Source organism: Corvus hawaiiensis, chromosome 2 (assembly GCF_020740725.1).
Source record: "Corvus hawaiiensis isolate bCorHaw1 chromosome 2, bCorHaw1.pri.cur, whole genome shotgun sequence".
Classification (NCBI taxonomy): Eukaryota; Metazoa; Chordata; class Aves; order Passeriformes; family Corvidae; genus Corvus; species Corvus hawaiiensis.
The window spans coordinates 806,276-820,053 of NC_063214.1; the positions used below are offsets into that span (position 1 = coordinate 806,276).

Here is a 13,778-nt window from a genome sequence, read left to right on the forward strand (position 1 = left end):
AACACAGCTCTCACACAGCTCTCACACAGCTCTCACACAGCTCAAACACAGCTCTCACACAGCTCAAACACAGCTCTCACACAGCTCTCACACAGCTCTCACACAGCTCAAACACAGCTCTCACACAGCTCTCAAACACCTAGCAAACACCTAGCAAACAGCTAGCAAGAACCTGTCCTTATCTATTTATTTTCCACGGGACTCCTGGTTTGATACGCGTGTTGCAGTATCCGCCCTGTAACGACCGAGCAGGCAGAGAAGAGTCCTTAGTAATACAGAAGGGAGGGCAATAAAATCCAATATGGAACAAAAAGTTTTAGTTTTCCCTTTTCAAAAAAAAGAACCTCAAGTAATTTAGCGCGTAAGTTTGATGTTTTGGGTAAGGCATTCTGCACGGGTATGTGGGAAAGTTAAAAAGTAGGTCCAAAAAGCTTGGAATTGTTGTGCTTAACTCTTACCAGAAGTTCTAAGGCTTGAGATGCTCATTTGGAAATGGCTCACTTGGCACAGCGTCTTACAAGGGAGAATAACTTCAAATTAAAGCTTTAATTAGCACAGCATTTAGCCACCTTATTAAGTTATCTTTTGTGGAAAAAGCCCTGGAAAGCACAATCTTAATGTAGCTGAGACATCCCAATCCCATAAATAAAAAGGGAAGGACAGGATTTATTATCCTGAAGAGCAGGGGAACGTTCACTTCAACGCAGGAGCTTTAAATAGCAATTGTGGCAGTTCGCAGGATGTGTTTTCAGAGCAGTCCTTTTCACTAGCAGGTCCCTGGACAGAACCACCCTCCAGCCTTCCTCCCTCCATCCCGGGCTGTCAGTGATTCCAGCTGAAAGGATTCCTGGCTCCAGAAAGCCGTGAGCATCAATCAGGGACTTTTAGGGCTCATTTTCAGGTACCTGGAGGTGAATAACCACAGTGGCCTCACCCCACTCCGGTTCTTACCACATCTCCCTTTTTCCCAGGTCTTTGGGATCAGTGGGCCCAGAGGTGAGAAGGAAAGGGGGTGTATTTACTCCTTGGGATGTATTCATTCCTTGGGATCTATTTGTTCCTCGGGATGTATTTATTCCTCAGGATGTATTCATTCCTTTAGCCCACAATAATGCGAGTGCCTGAGGGCACTGTCTAAGCTCTGGTGCATTCGGGGACAGTGCACCAAGCAGGGCAGCACAAACGGGGGTCACCGGGGGCTCCAGGCTAACTGGGACACGGCTGGAATGCCAGGGAAAGTCCCGGAGGGATCCAGGTGGGATGAGCTCCACAGACAAGACAATAGCTGGGTTTATGCCGGGAGCACAGAACTGCAGCGGGGAATAAATAACACTGCTGAGTGAAGGGCATCAAATCAGGGTTAGGGAAGCTTTGCACTAATCCTGTGTTGTAATGACAGCTTAAAAATTTGGTACTTTGATGAGTTCTGAGATTGACTTAAAGCTCTTTAATTTGGCTTCCTGGTATTTAATCTTTTAACTTTGCATTCTTAATCAAAACTCCGGGCAGATCTTTAATCTTGTGTGTACAGACTGGAAGATTAGAGGCCCTGAGCTGCCTCTGGCAGACAGCTGGAGCCTCCCCTTTGCCTTCTCCCGCCCTCGCAGGCATTCCAGACCTGGGGAAAGGTCTGGGGAGAAAAAGGGAAGTCCATAAATATCCTCTGGCAGAGAACAACTGTAACACTTCTCCCTCTTCAGTGAAGAGTTAAAATCCACTAGAGCCTCTGCTGTGTTTCTTTTAAAGCATTCCACAATTCATTTTAAATTCCCTCCACTTTCCATCATAGTCCTGGAAACTAAAACTTCATTTTACCCCATCGTTACTGGTGGTTATCCTGGTTTATCTGGTCCTGAATTATTCAAATTGCTTAAATAGAGGCAAAGACTATGGAAAAGTAATTTCCTGAAGTTCAGTAGGAGTTGTGAACTGTTTTCAACCTCGTTTGATGCCAGTGAGCCAGAATTAAACTTTTCTTAATCTGGATTGTTTCCTCACAGAGCACATACAGCTGGATAGAACAGCAAAAGTTATCTGGGGGTTTATTTAGAGGAGCAGGGAAAGGTCAGAAGGAAAAAGACATTTTCTACACAGACCAGCAAATAAACACAGGAAAAAATGCCTCAGTGACTAAAAAGAACGTTTCCCGTGTGGCTTCTGACACCTGATTTTTGTGCAGGGCCTTTGCAACACAAATGTTACTCACAGAGCACAAGGATTAAGATGCAATCTTCCTCCCTCCCTTGAGGAAGACAGCTCAGGATTAAGAAACTTTTAAGAAACATCCCTGAAACCTGAAATGATGAAGTCATTGTTTTAAAAACTCTGTGAAGTCATTTTAAAAACTGTGGGGAGTAATGACCAATGTTACACCACTTTTCCATGTTTTTCATGTTGTCTGAATAGCACAAAGTGGATTTGTTTTTTAAGGGATGAAAACCAGCAGAAGGATATCAGCAAAAGGGCAGGACTTCTCTTGAGTCTTGCACAATATCTTTCTGATAAATATACATACATATAAATAAAGCATAAATTATGTTCTAGTGAACAGGAGAGTCCTGGATGCTCCTAATTCCCAGACCTGAGTGCAGGATGATGGTCCTGCAGCACGCACGGGGTGAGGACTCTTTGGGATGAGGAGTCACAGGCTGGCAGGAAGGCGAAAGGGTCATGGCACAACCAGCAGGGCAGTGCAGGGGGCTGGGCTTCCCCTCTCAGAGGGCACTGGACAAGGTCTGGGATGTGACTGCCAGCACAGAAGGTGCTGCCAATCGCTAGCACTGCTGAGCCTGACTTGAGGTGTAAAGGGCAGATTAAAATCCCTGCTGCCTCTCAGTAATTCGCCCTTAAAGTGGCTTTGCAGGCCTGCACGCACACAGCAGCCGGAGTGACTCTGTTTCCAGCCGCTGCGATTTGGTTTCTGGCGTGAGAGCAGAAGCCAGGCCTCGTTTGTTGGGGCAGGATCTCCGCCAGGATCTCCAGCTCCCAACAGGGCTACAGCAGGCAGTGGCCGCCTGCCGAAGGTGGCTGTGAATCATCGATTCGGACCTGCCGCGCCTCCCGCAAGGCTCCGGGAGATCACATTTCTCCCCGAGGTGTTTTCCCTGGAAGAATTTGCTCATCAGAAAGCTGCAACGCCCAAATGCCGACCCCAAAGAGCTGCCTGAAAATGCAGCTCCTTGGGGGGACAAATCCACACTCCCGCCGATGCTCTGGTCCCTGGCACAACAGGGTTTTGATTAAGACGTTGCCTAATTTGGGGCCCTGCAAGCAAAATCCCAGCCATGAGAATGGAATCCTGGAATCCCAGAGTCCCTGAGGCTGGAAAAGACCGCTGAACCCAAGCTGTGCCCTGTCCCCACCTTGTCTCCAGCCCAGAGCACTGAGTGCCACGTCCAGGCCTTCCTGGGACACCTCCAGGGACAAATACCTGGGAGGTGTTGGAATTTCCAACCGTGGCAGCACTGAACCTTCCTTCCCACAGTTGATTTTTCCCCATGAGGAGCTCCACAGGGTAATCCAGTGAGCAAAGAGCATTGCTGGGACCAGAAACCTGGTGTTCAGAGCAAGAAAACAGGGCAGGAGTAAAGCAGGATTAATGTGCTGCCTTGTTTCATGCCTTGGTTCCACCCAGGTTTCAGGCTGCATCCTCAGAGTTTTATAGTCCAGGGTAAAATGCACTCCCTGGGTTGAAGCAGAGCTGTTTGATTTTAAGATGGGGCAGAAATAATTTTTGATGGCTCAAATAAAAGATTTCTTCAAAGCCACTTTTGAGATTGGAACTACACACAGGTCATTTTCCCTTACCAAGAAAAAGCATTTGGAGTACTTGGAAATTTCTCACAACTGTAAAGCAATACTCGCCTTTGAAATAATGATTTTCTTTTTATGACACCAGCACCCTCTTGCTTTTAACATTTGCATCTTAATACCTCAAGAACAAAGACTTTCCCAGATATTGTTCAAACAAAAAGCTGTTTTCCAGTCTAGCTTGTAATTTTTCAATCAAATTAATAACCCTCAAAGAGCTTTTATTACTGAGGGTATTTGAAGAGTTTTGTAAAAAGATAACTGTAGTTTGTGTAACATTATGGAAAAAAATTTTGCCACGTAGATGCGAACTAACAAGTTTGGGGTGTTTTAAACTGATGGATAACAGATAAAGGAGAAGTTCCTGTTAGCACCTGTGTGTCCCTGAGTTTACAAATATTTTATCTGTGCAAGCAGATAAACACGAGCTTGGAACTTCTTCACTCTTCTTCAAATACACTCGGTTAATCTGGCACAGCATTAGTGTGAAAGATCCCACTGCAGCAGCCTCTCAGCAAAATAACGAGACAATTAAACATCTATGCTACAATAATTAAGCATCTCTTGTATCCCCACTAACTCTTCGTAGACAGCATTTCACGGCCCCAGCTGAGAGCTGGAAGTGGTGCTGTGTAAAAGGGGTAACAGCAAGTCTTCTCTTCAGAATCTTAAAACCTCTTCTCCTTTAGAAATAAGCAACAGAAGCTCTTTGAGCTAATAGCACATTTAATATTTTAAAAGTGCTTGGATGGCTTTAGGCCGGGCCCTGAGGGGAAGTGCACTGCCCTCTCCAGCTGAGCTTTACTCACAATGCACAAAGCCTTGGGAAATGTATTTTTCTCTTATTTTTACTGTTATTCTCATGTCTACCTTGAATTCCAGTCCGTGGGATAGGACTGACTCCCAGCGTGCAAAGTTCCGGCCGGAATGCCGTGTTCTGGAGTCCAGACCTGCATTCAGCATCAGGACAGCAGTGCTGGGACTGCCTCACCCATCTGGTGGGATTAATGAAGGTTTCGAGTTGAAAAGCCTATATTGAAATCTATCTTCTGCATTACTTAGAGTAGAATCCCAGAACCATTTAGGCTGGAAAATCCCTCCAGGACCGTGGAGTCCAAGCTGTGCCCAGTCCCCACCTTGTTCCCAGCCCAGAGCACTGAGTGCCACCTCCAGGAATTACTCGGACACCTCCAGGGATGGGGACTCCAAACCTCCCTGAGCCTCCCCTGGCCCGGCCTGAGGCCGTTCCCTCTCCTCCTGTCCCTGTTCCCTGGGAGCAGAGCCCGACCCCCCGGCTGCCCCAAGCCTGGAGCATTCCATGGGCTCCTGGTGACTCAAATGCAGGACTTGGCACTTTGCCTTTTCTTTTGCGCTCTTTTTGTACAAATAATTTAAATTCACTTTCCCGCTCCGTTTTTCCGGGGTTTTTAAGCCAAGAAGTTTGGGTCGCGTTGCTCTCCCGTAGGAGCAGCGAGGCAGCAATTCCCAGGGTTGTGCTGCCATCTGTGGTTCCAAACTGGAAAAGAATGGGCAGGGACACCTTCCACTAGCCCAGGGTGCTCCAAGCCCCGTCCAACCTGGCCTGGAACACTTTCAGGAATGGGGCAGCCACTTTTGCATTAAAAAAAATTTAAATCGTGATAAATCTCCGCAAAAACAAAACCAGAAACCTCTTTTTTTTTTTTTTCCCCCTGTTAAGAAAATAATGGAAAAGTCTTTTCTTGGTGTGGAAATCCTGTGATTTCCCAATTCCTCCCAGAATCTGACACATCCTGGTCTTATTTCCTTTGGTGGTGGTTTGGGATTTTTCATTAAACACAGAGGACAAACAAAGGAGTTCCTTATTCAGTTTGTTTCTGACTGAAGTCCCAAAAGCAGATGACCCTTTTCTGTTGTCCTCTACAGGCATTGCAAACACAGACAGCAAAAGGCAGGACGCAGGCAGGGATTCAGAAGACAAGCCCAAAATACACGGAAGCAAGGCAGCTGATTACCACCAGCCACCCGGTCTAAATCCCAGCTCTGCAAACAGTTTCTGCAGAATCCCAAACGTTTGCATTCCAGCTTTTGGCTGGCCCTCTGTGAGAAGACATCAGCAGAGCTCAGATGTGAAATCCCAGCCCTAATCCAGCTGGCTTTTCCCAACCCCACATGCAGAAAAGGATCATCCCCAGCCCCACAAGCAGCCACGTGTCCCATTTCCCACAGGACACTGAGCTGCTCCTTTCCCATCCCAGTTTTAAGTCTGGAGCCAAGAGCAGAGTTGGAATAGCAGCAGAATCTGGGCAGATACGGGGTTCCTAATGTGGCCTTTTCCAGGCTGGAAGCCCAAATTTGTTCATCTGTGCACCTCTCTGACCTCAGACACGTGAGATCTGGCAGTCTCTTTGCACAAATAAGGGCTGCTATCGCTTCAAAAAAACCTGCTCCCAAGTGTTCCAGGGAATCTTCCTTCCTGTACATCCTCCAGAGGATTCAACCCCCCTCACCCGACCAAGCACTTTGTGTGCCCACTCAGGTTGTAGTGCTTGGTTTTAACAGGAATTATCCTTTTGGGGATGCACTTGGGGTCTGCATGTCCCAAATATTTGGAGGCCAAAGCCTTGCAGGACCTAAGAGCTGAAGGAGCTGCAGGAAATCTCTTGGCCAGAGGCAGGACACGGCCCCAGGCAGGAGCCACGAGCTGAGGCACCAGGATAACACTGCCCTCCTCTGAACACTCCACGGGCTTTTTAGGATCCCAGATGGGCTGGGCTGAAGGGTTTTACAGCTCACCCTGCTTCACCCAGTTTCACGCTGCAGGGACACTTCCACTATCCCAGGTGGCTCCAAGCCCCGTCCAGCCTGGCCCTGGATGGATGAGCAGCCTTTGGGGAGACCACGGGGATGTCCTGGAGCTGGGACATGGAGCAGCCACCCTGGAGCGGCGGGACAGGGGTGCCCTAGCCACCCCCCGGCCGTGGGATGGAGCTGCAGAACCCGTGCGGGCTCCGAGCAGCTCGGAACGAGGAGCTGAGCAGAGCCAATAGATGGTGCTCTTCTTTCATGGAGTGTCACAGCAGCGATTCCTGCCTCTCCATTCCTGGGTATCCACCCTTCACTGCCGCTCCCCGGGCATGGGGGGCGAGGATCCCCTGTCGGGGCGGTTTTGGGGTGTCTGTCTCATGCTCCCCCGCAGCTGCACAGTCTCCTCTTCCCCCGGCTCATAACCAAGCCCGTTCTGGGGGTCCTGGGGGACGCTGTGTGCACAGCCCCCCGGGAAGAAAGGAGCTCTGCAGCTGTAAATTATTAATAATATTTGTTTCCAATCTAATAATGCCTTCCTGTGACACTGCAGAGCCGGTGGAGCTAATAAAGTTTCTTTTCCCTGCAGTGGCAGCCCTGCTCGGGAGCACAGCTCACGGTCACTGGGGTGCAGAGCGCTTTGGGACACGCTGATGTGGCTGTCTCCTGCTCAGCCAAATGATTCCATGCTGCCAGAGCTAATAAAGGGGTTGTTTCATTATTATTTAATGAGCTAGTGCGAGGAAGCAGATGATCTTCCCCTGGGAAACATCAAGTCTCTCTGCCCAGTGTGTCCTGTGGGTTGTCCCATCCCTCAGAGCCCAGCAAGAAGTGCCAGGGGGAAAAGGTGGCTGTGCCTTTCTCTGCCTCTGCTGCACCACAGCCCTGGGAGGGGAAACATCCCCTTCGGAGGTTCCATCCAGGAGCTTGTTGTGGCTTCTGGGATGGAAGGAGAACAGGGAACTCACCGAAGGCTCTCCATCTCCCTCCATCCCTCATACTCCCCTTGGACAGGACTTTGCAGCTGTCCCGGTCTCCAAGCTGCAGCTTTACGAAGTCCAAACGTGCATTTGCCTGTGTTTGTGCACCTGTCTGCTGGCACAGCTGGGAGTGCTCACCTGGAGAGGAGAAGGCTCCAGGGAGAGCTCAGAGCCCCTTGAAGGGCCTGAAGGGGCTCCAGGAGAGCTGGAGAGGGACTGGGGACAAGGGTTGGAGGGACAGGACACAGGGAATGGCTTCCCACTGCCAGAGGGCAGGGCTGGATGAGGCTGCCTGTTTGTTAACTTCTGCAGTTCTCCTCCGGAAAAGCCTTAGTGCTCAGAGCAAGGGAGTACTGGGGAGGCATTGAAAATAAATAGTCTGGGGTTAGACAAACAAAGTTTCCCTGTCCCAAATCCCAGGATTACACTACAGCTTCAAAACTTACACACAAAAAAAAAAAAAAATGCAGATAAAGCAAATTGAACAGGAAAATGAACGGAAGGAAACTGCCCTGGAGGAATGGGACCCTTGCAGGGAGGGGAGAGGAGGCTGGACCCGGGAGATGGAGGGAAAGCCAAGCCCAGTTTGGAGTGGGACAGGGACTGGAGAAGCAGCTCGCAAAGCCCTGGCTCAGCAAACCGCACGGGCAGCTCTGTCATTCTGGGATTGCAGCCTCAGGAGAAAGCAAAAACAAAAATAAAAGAAATCCTATTGAAAGTGATTGCAAAAGTTTGGATTGAAACGTGCTCTGGGTTTTAGAAGTGCCGAAGCCCCACCTCCACACACCCACACCCATCCTGGGCAGGGAAAGAGCGAATGGCCCCAGCTCTGCGGGCAGAGGAAAACTTTCGCTCCCAGCGCCAGTGGGATGAGGATCGGGAGAGCCCTGGAACTGTGAGTATGGCAGCACCTGCTCGCTGCCAGGGGATGCGGAGGATGGCTGTGGGGCCGGGCTCGGGGCCGGGACAGGTGAACTTTCTCACGCTGCTTTTCCCCGCTGGTTTTGCTCCTTGACCCGCTGAAGCTCAGGAGCAGCTTCAAAGGGGAAAAAATGAGGAGTGATTCCACGCCTGTCCCCTGTCAGCCTTCTGCACGTGTGTTCTGTCGCTTCCTCTCTGCTTGTGCTTATTTATTTGAGGAGGTTTTTTTTTCCCCCGGTGAGGCAGCTCCCCTTAGTTCTCCCGTCACAGGGAATTTTCCCAGTTTTCCCAATGCCTGAGGCTGCCACGGTGGGTTTCTCTTATGCTTTCACTTCTCCTCTAATGGCAATGCCTCTTTGCAGCCCGGATCCTGGGAAGATGCCGGGCAGCCGTGGCTCTGACCTGTGCCTGCTGCCACAGGGAGAGCCTGGCTGAGCCCAGCCTCTCCAGCAGGGCACTGCTTGGGAGGAGAACTGATCCATACGGTCCTAGAGACATGGAAGGGTCTGGGGTCAGGGCTGAGCTGCTGCCTCTGCCAGCGCCCTGCTGAGCTTGCCCTTGGCTGCAGGGTCTGGGAGCAGCAGGCTGCTTGATTTCTGCCGGGTCCTGCAAATGGGGGAGCTGCTGTGTCCCTTAAAGCCTTTGGCGTGAGCATATCCCCCGGGAGTCAGCCCCGGCAACAGCCTGTCCTCCCTGGAACACAGATTTTAAGTTTGGGGCGAGATTGGCCACACTTGCTGCTGCTGTCAGGTGGCAGCTGTGGTGTCCCTGCTGGGCATGGGGACAGTGGGACCGATCTGCAGGGATGGGGTGGGCACACGTCCGTCCCATCCTGTGTGTGGGCTGCTGCAGCCCTCTGATTCCAGCCCCTCTGGAGATGGGAATCCAGGGGCAAGGATAACCCTGGATGGGAATGACACTTCCCAGAAGGGAATGGCACTGCATGTCCCAAAAAGTGGTGGCTGCCCCTGGATCCTTGGCAGTGTCCCAGGCCGGGCTGGACGGGGCTGGGAGCAGCCTGGGATAGTGGAAGGTGTCCCTGCCCACGGCAGGGGGTGGCACTGGATGGGCTTTAAGGTCCCTTTCAACCCAAACCCTTCCTTGGCTGTTCAGCCGTGCAGCCTGAGCGAGGTTCTCCCACCACCTTGGAAGCACAGACACATCCAAAGCTCCTCCCTGCTTTGGCCAATTCCCTCAGAAAGCTTCTGAAGGCTCCTGAGGAACCCCTGGCCCCAGTGTGGCTGTGAGAGCCCCCCTGTCTGCCAGCCTCCTGCTCCTTATTGTTCTGCGCTTGTTTCACAGCCCGCTCTCGTTTCTCTGTGTCCCCTCCTACTTTCCCAGTTCCCCGTGTTTTCCAGCCGTCCTGCTGGGCACAGGTGGCATTTCCAGGCTCCGCAATGCCCTGTCCTGGCTCACCTGAGTGCCCGAGCCCTGCAGGGCTGCTTGGCCTCTTCCCTGTAGCAGCCCGGGGCTCTCTGGGGACCTTGCTCTGGTCACAATTAGATCGCAGCCTCCCTTCCTCTGTGGTTCCTGGCTCCCAGTCTTTTCCCAGTGGATCACTGGGGGTGCTGGTCTGCACTGTGCTCTACCCTGGACCTGCCACACGTGCCCTGGCTGCAGGTGGGTTAAACGTTCCGTGGCTTAAGCCACGATGTGGCTGAATGTGGATTTGAGGGATGGCTCGGGAGCTTCATTTCCCATCTCAGCACCTGTCACTGCCCCCCAGCTTTGGAAAAGGTGATTTTCTAAGGAAATGGAGGCAGTGTGGGAGGCTCAGCATGCGGTGAGGGGAATTCCTGGCTTGAAACATGATTTGAACACCGCAAGGCTCTGAGGTGTCATCCAGGGAAAATCAGGAGTGCATGGCTGGAGACACCCCCGGACAAGATCACGCCCAGGAATGCAGGAAAGGGCTAGTTGCTGTCAGGCAGCTTGGCTGGGGCCAGCTGTGGCTCCAGCTGTGGGTCGGGGCACTTCCAGAAAATAATCTCCACTTTCAGTGGACTTCGTGTTCCCTCTGAGTGTACAGATGCCAGTGCAGTCCAGTAACGTTAAATAATGGAAGGACATTGAGTAATTCCCCCTGCTGCCCAGAATACCAGCGTTTCCTCCTTTTCCCGTGCCAGCTCCAGCCCCCAGCAGCTGCTCTGGGCTGGGGCTTCACTCCAGCACTTGCTCCTTGTCCATCATCACCCAGAGATGTCACCAGGTCTCTCCCACCCACAGTGTTTCCTCTGCTGTTCACAGCCAGCTCCCCTCTTGCTGGCTAAGGAATTTTCTCACTTCTCCTAAGCTCTACTCAGTTCCCTTTCCTGGCAGCAGCATTTCCCTGCTCCTGCTCTTCCGTCCATCCCTTTTGCTTGCAGGTGGCTGGTGTTATTCACAGCTCCTGGTGAAGCAATTTTTAGTGGTCACCCCCAAAATTTGGGGATGCTCTGGTTGTTAATGCCTGGGTTAGTACGGAGGGAGAAAAGAGCTGCCCTTGAATGTCCCTTGGAAATAAATGTTTAGGATTAGGGTGTGGCTGCTCCTCATGGAATACTCAGCGTGGGGAGCAGGTCTGTGGTCCTGGGCAGGCCATGAGTGCAGATGGAGTTTGTTGGGACTGTTTTTTTAGAAGTTATAGATGATAAATAGCAAACAGCTCTGGATTGCTCCAGGAGGGCTCAGCTCCAGGGAACTGCTGGGGTTTCCACTCAGGATGTGTGTTCAAGGCATGGGGCTGTTGCAGGGGCTTCTGCTCCTTGTTTTGCCACAGCTTCCCCTTCAAAAAGTTCTCACCAGAGGTGTCTGTGTCCCTGGAGCCACTCTGGCTCTGCCTGTTTCCTCCAGCTGCTCCTTGCACTGCAAACTCTCACAGCTTTCAGGAGGACTCAGCACAAAACACGTGTTTTTCTCAGTCTTCGCTCCTGTCCAAGCAGCAGTGAAGTGCAGAGGGAAAAAAACATCAGGAAGGTATTTATGGTGTATGAAACCCCAAATCAGGAAAAGTGTGGTTTGGGATCACTTCCCTTCAGGCTTCTCTTGGCAGGTGTTTGTCCACAGAGCCAAGCACTGCCTGCAGCCTGTGGAGAGGCAGATCCCTGCTGGAATTGGGCTCTTCATCCTTCATTCAGCACTTTAACTCCTCTCCAGGGGTTGGAGCTGCCTGAAAAAGGTAGAGTTTCCCTGCCAAACACAGAGGAGGTGGTGCTAAAATAGAAAATCCCCACCGAGGACACAAGATGAGGCTTTTCTGCAGCACAGCCACATCTGCCCATCCCAGGGCAGGGGGGTGCATGTTCAGCATCTGGCTCGATCCTGAAGACAGGGGTGACTTTTGTACTCAAAATAGCACATACAACCTTAGCAGGAAGGAGTAAAACCGGCAGAGCTGGGAGATCCTGGTTTGGCAAATGTCTTAGAAACCCCTGAGCCACTGCACAAACCCACAGGCCACGGGGCAGGAACGAGGGCTGGAGCAGTTAATGGGTGCTGCTGGTGCACGGAAGGGGAGGCACCCCAGAAGAGCCTGGGAAGCAGCAGGAGCAGAGGGTGAGGAGGGGTCTCAGGGTGGCTGCAGACCCCGACAGCTCCACAGCCCTGGGCAGCCTCTGAAAGCAAAGCCAAGTGAATGATTCATGGAATTATGCAATGCCAGCCTCCCTGCTTATGTAACTGCAGAGCCATCTCCCACAGCCAGAGGCTCCGGGATTCCTTCCCTGCCCTCCCAGAGCCACGGCTGCTCCGGGGCGCTTTCCCCTTGGAAGGAAATGTCACCCCAGGTGCGATGGGTGCTGCTTCCTGCAGGGGTGGATGGATGGATGGATGGATGGATGGATGGATGGATGGATGGATGGAGAACAGCCCTGCCAAGAAGGATTTGGGGCTGCTGGTGGCTGAGAAGCTGGACATGAACCAGCCCAGAAACCCTTAACCCTGGGCTGATCCCACAGTGTGGGCAGCAGGGGAGGGGGGGATTCTTCCCCTCTGCCCTGCTCAGGTGAGACCCCACCTGCAGAGCTGCCCCAGCCCTGGGGCCAGCAGCACAAGGACCTGGAGCTGCTGGAGAGAGCCCAGAGGAGGCCCCGGAGATGCTCCAGGGCTGGAGCCCCTCTGCTCTGGAGCCAGGCTGGGAGAGCTGGGGGTGCTCACCTGGAGAGGAGAAGGCTCCAGGGAGAGCTCAGAGCCCCTTGCAGGGCCTGAAGGGGCTCCAGGAGAGCTGGAGAGGGACTGGGGACAAGGCATGGAGGGACAGGACACAGGGAATGGCTCCCCACTGCCAGAGGGCAGAATTAGATGGGATATTGGGAGGGAATTGTTCCCTGTGAGGGTGGTGAGGCCCTGGCACAGGGTGCCCGGAGAAGCTGTGGCTGCCCCATGCCCAGGGGGTGGGGTGAGAGCTCCCATCTCTGGTTTGATGCTGCCAGGTGAGCTCCAATGCCTTCCCCACATCCTGCACTGCTGGAGCAGGTGAGGATCCGTCCAGGAAGGGCTCCAGCCCTGGCAGGGGGTGCCAGGGAGGGCAGGGAGCTCCGGGAAACCTCAGCACACACACAGGGAGCAGGGTTTCATCCTTCCCGAGGCAGAGGGGTACCAGGACGGGGCTGGAGCCTCTCCTTCATTGCCTGTGCTTGCATGTCCTGTGTTTCAACACCAGTTTTCCTTTTTCATCTAATTTTTAACCTCCAGTAACATTTTCCTGTTTGTCTAACTTCGTGTAAGATTTCTGGGATGTGTCATCTGTGGCCCATTTCTCATTACACAGAGTCACTCAGCTGGGCCAATCTCATTTTTGCTTTCTTTTTGCCTCTTGGTGCAAGATAGAAACAGCTCTTGGGTACGTCTCTGCATCCCTTTTTATTCCCTCTGTCTTTCTCCAGGAGGGGATGATGTGTATCCACTGTCTTTTCCTTCTGTTGTATTATAAAGCATCTCTGCACCCAGATTTTCACGAGCCAGCTCCCCTTTTACCCCAGGCACACCCATAAATACACACCCTGACACCGTCCCAGCTTCGCTGCCAGTGAGGGAAAATTATTCAGCAGAAGGAAGGAAGACAGATTACGGAATATTTGCTGGCATTTCGAGTCCCTGCTGGGGTTTAATTTGCTGTGTTACATCGGCTGTTATTTGCTCATGCTCTGCTGAGCCCAGCGTGTGCCTCTCCGTGCTCAGCTAACGGGAGCAGCTGCTAATAAAGGTGTTGGAGGGATTCATGTCCTCGGGAAGGGGACAGGGTGCTGTCACCCAGCCCAGACCCCTGCTCTCACAGCCAGGACCATGGTGCAGGTCCCACACGGG

General features: G+C 52.1%; 1 protein-coding gene and 1 long non-coding RNA gene across 2 annotated transcripts in view; one reads left to right on the forward strand and one right to left on the reverse strand.

Annotated features, from left to right (window-relative positions):
- Positions 1-201: 201 nt before the first annotated feature.
- LOC125321919 overlaps positions 202-13,778 on the reverse strand; it is an 85,508-nt gene continuing 71,931 nt past the window's right edge. The window contains exon 10 of the long non-coding RNA XR_007201764.1: positions 202-235. This is a non-coding gene — a long non-coding RNA (uncharacterized LOC125321919). The remainder of the gene's footprint in view (positions 236-13,778) is intronic.
- SLCO2B1 (solute carrier organic anion transporter family member 2B1) overlaps positions 8,167-13,778 on the forward strand; it is a 34,986-nt gene continuing 29,374 nt past the window's right edge. The window contains exon 1 of the mRNA XM_048295343.1: positions 8,167-8,469. Within this exon, the coding sequence (XP_048151300.1) occupies positions 8,392-8,469 (78 nt within the window). The 5' untranslated portion in view covers positions 8,167-8,391. The remainder of the gene's footprint in view (positions 8,470-13,778) is intronic.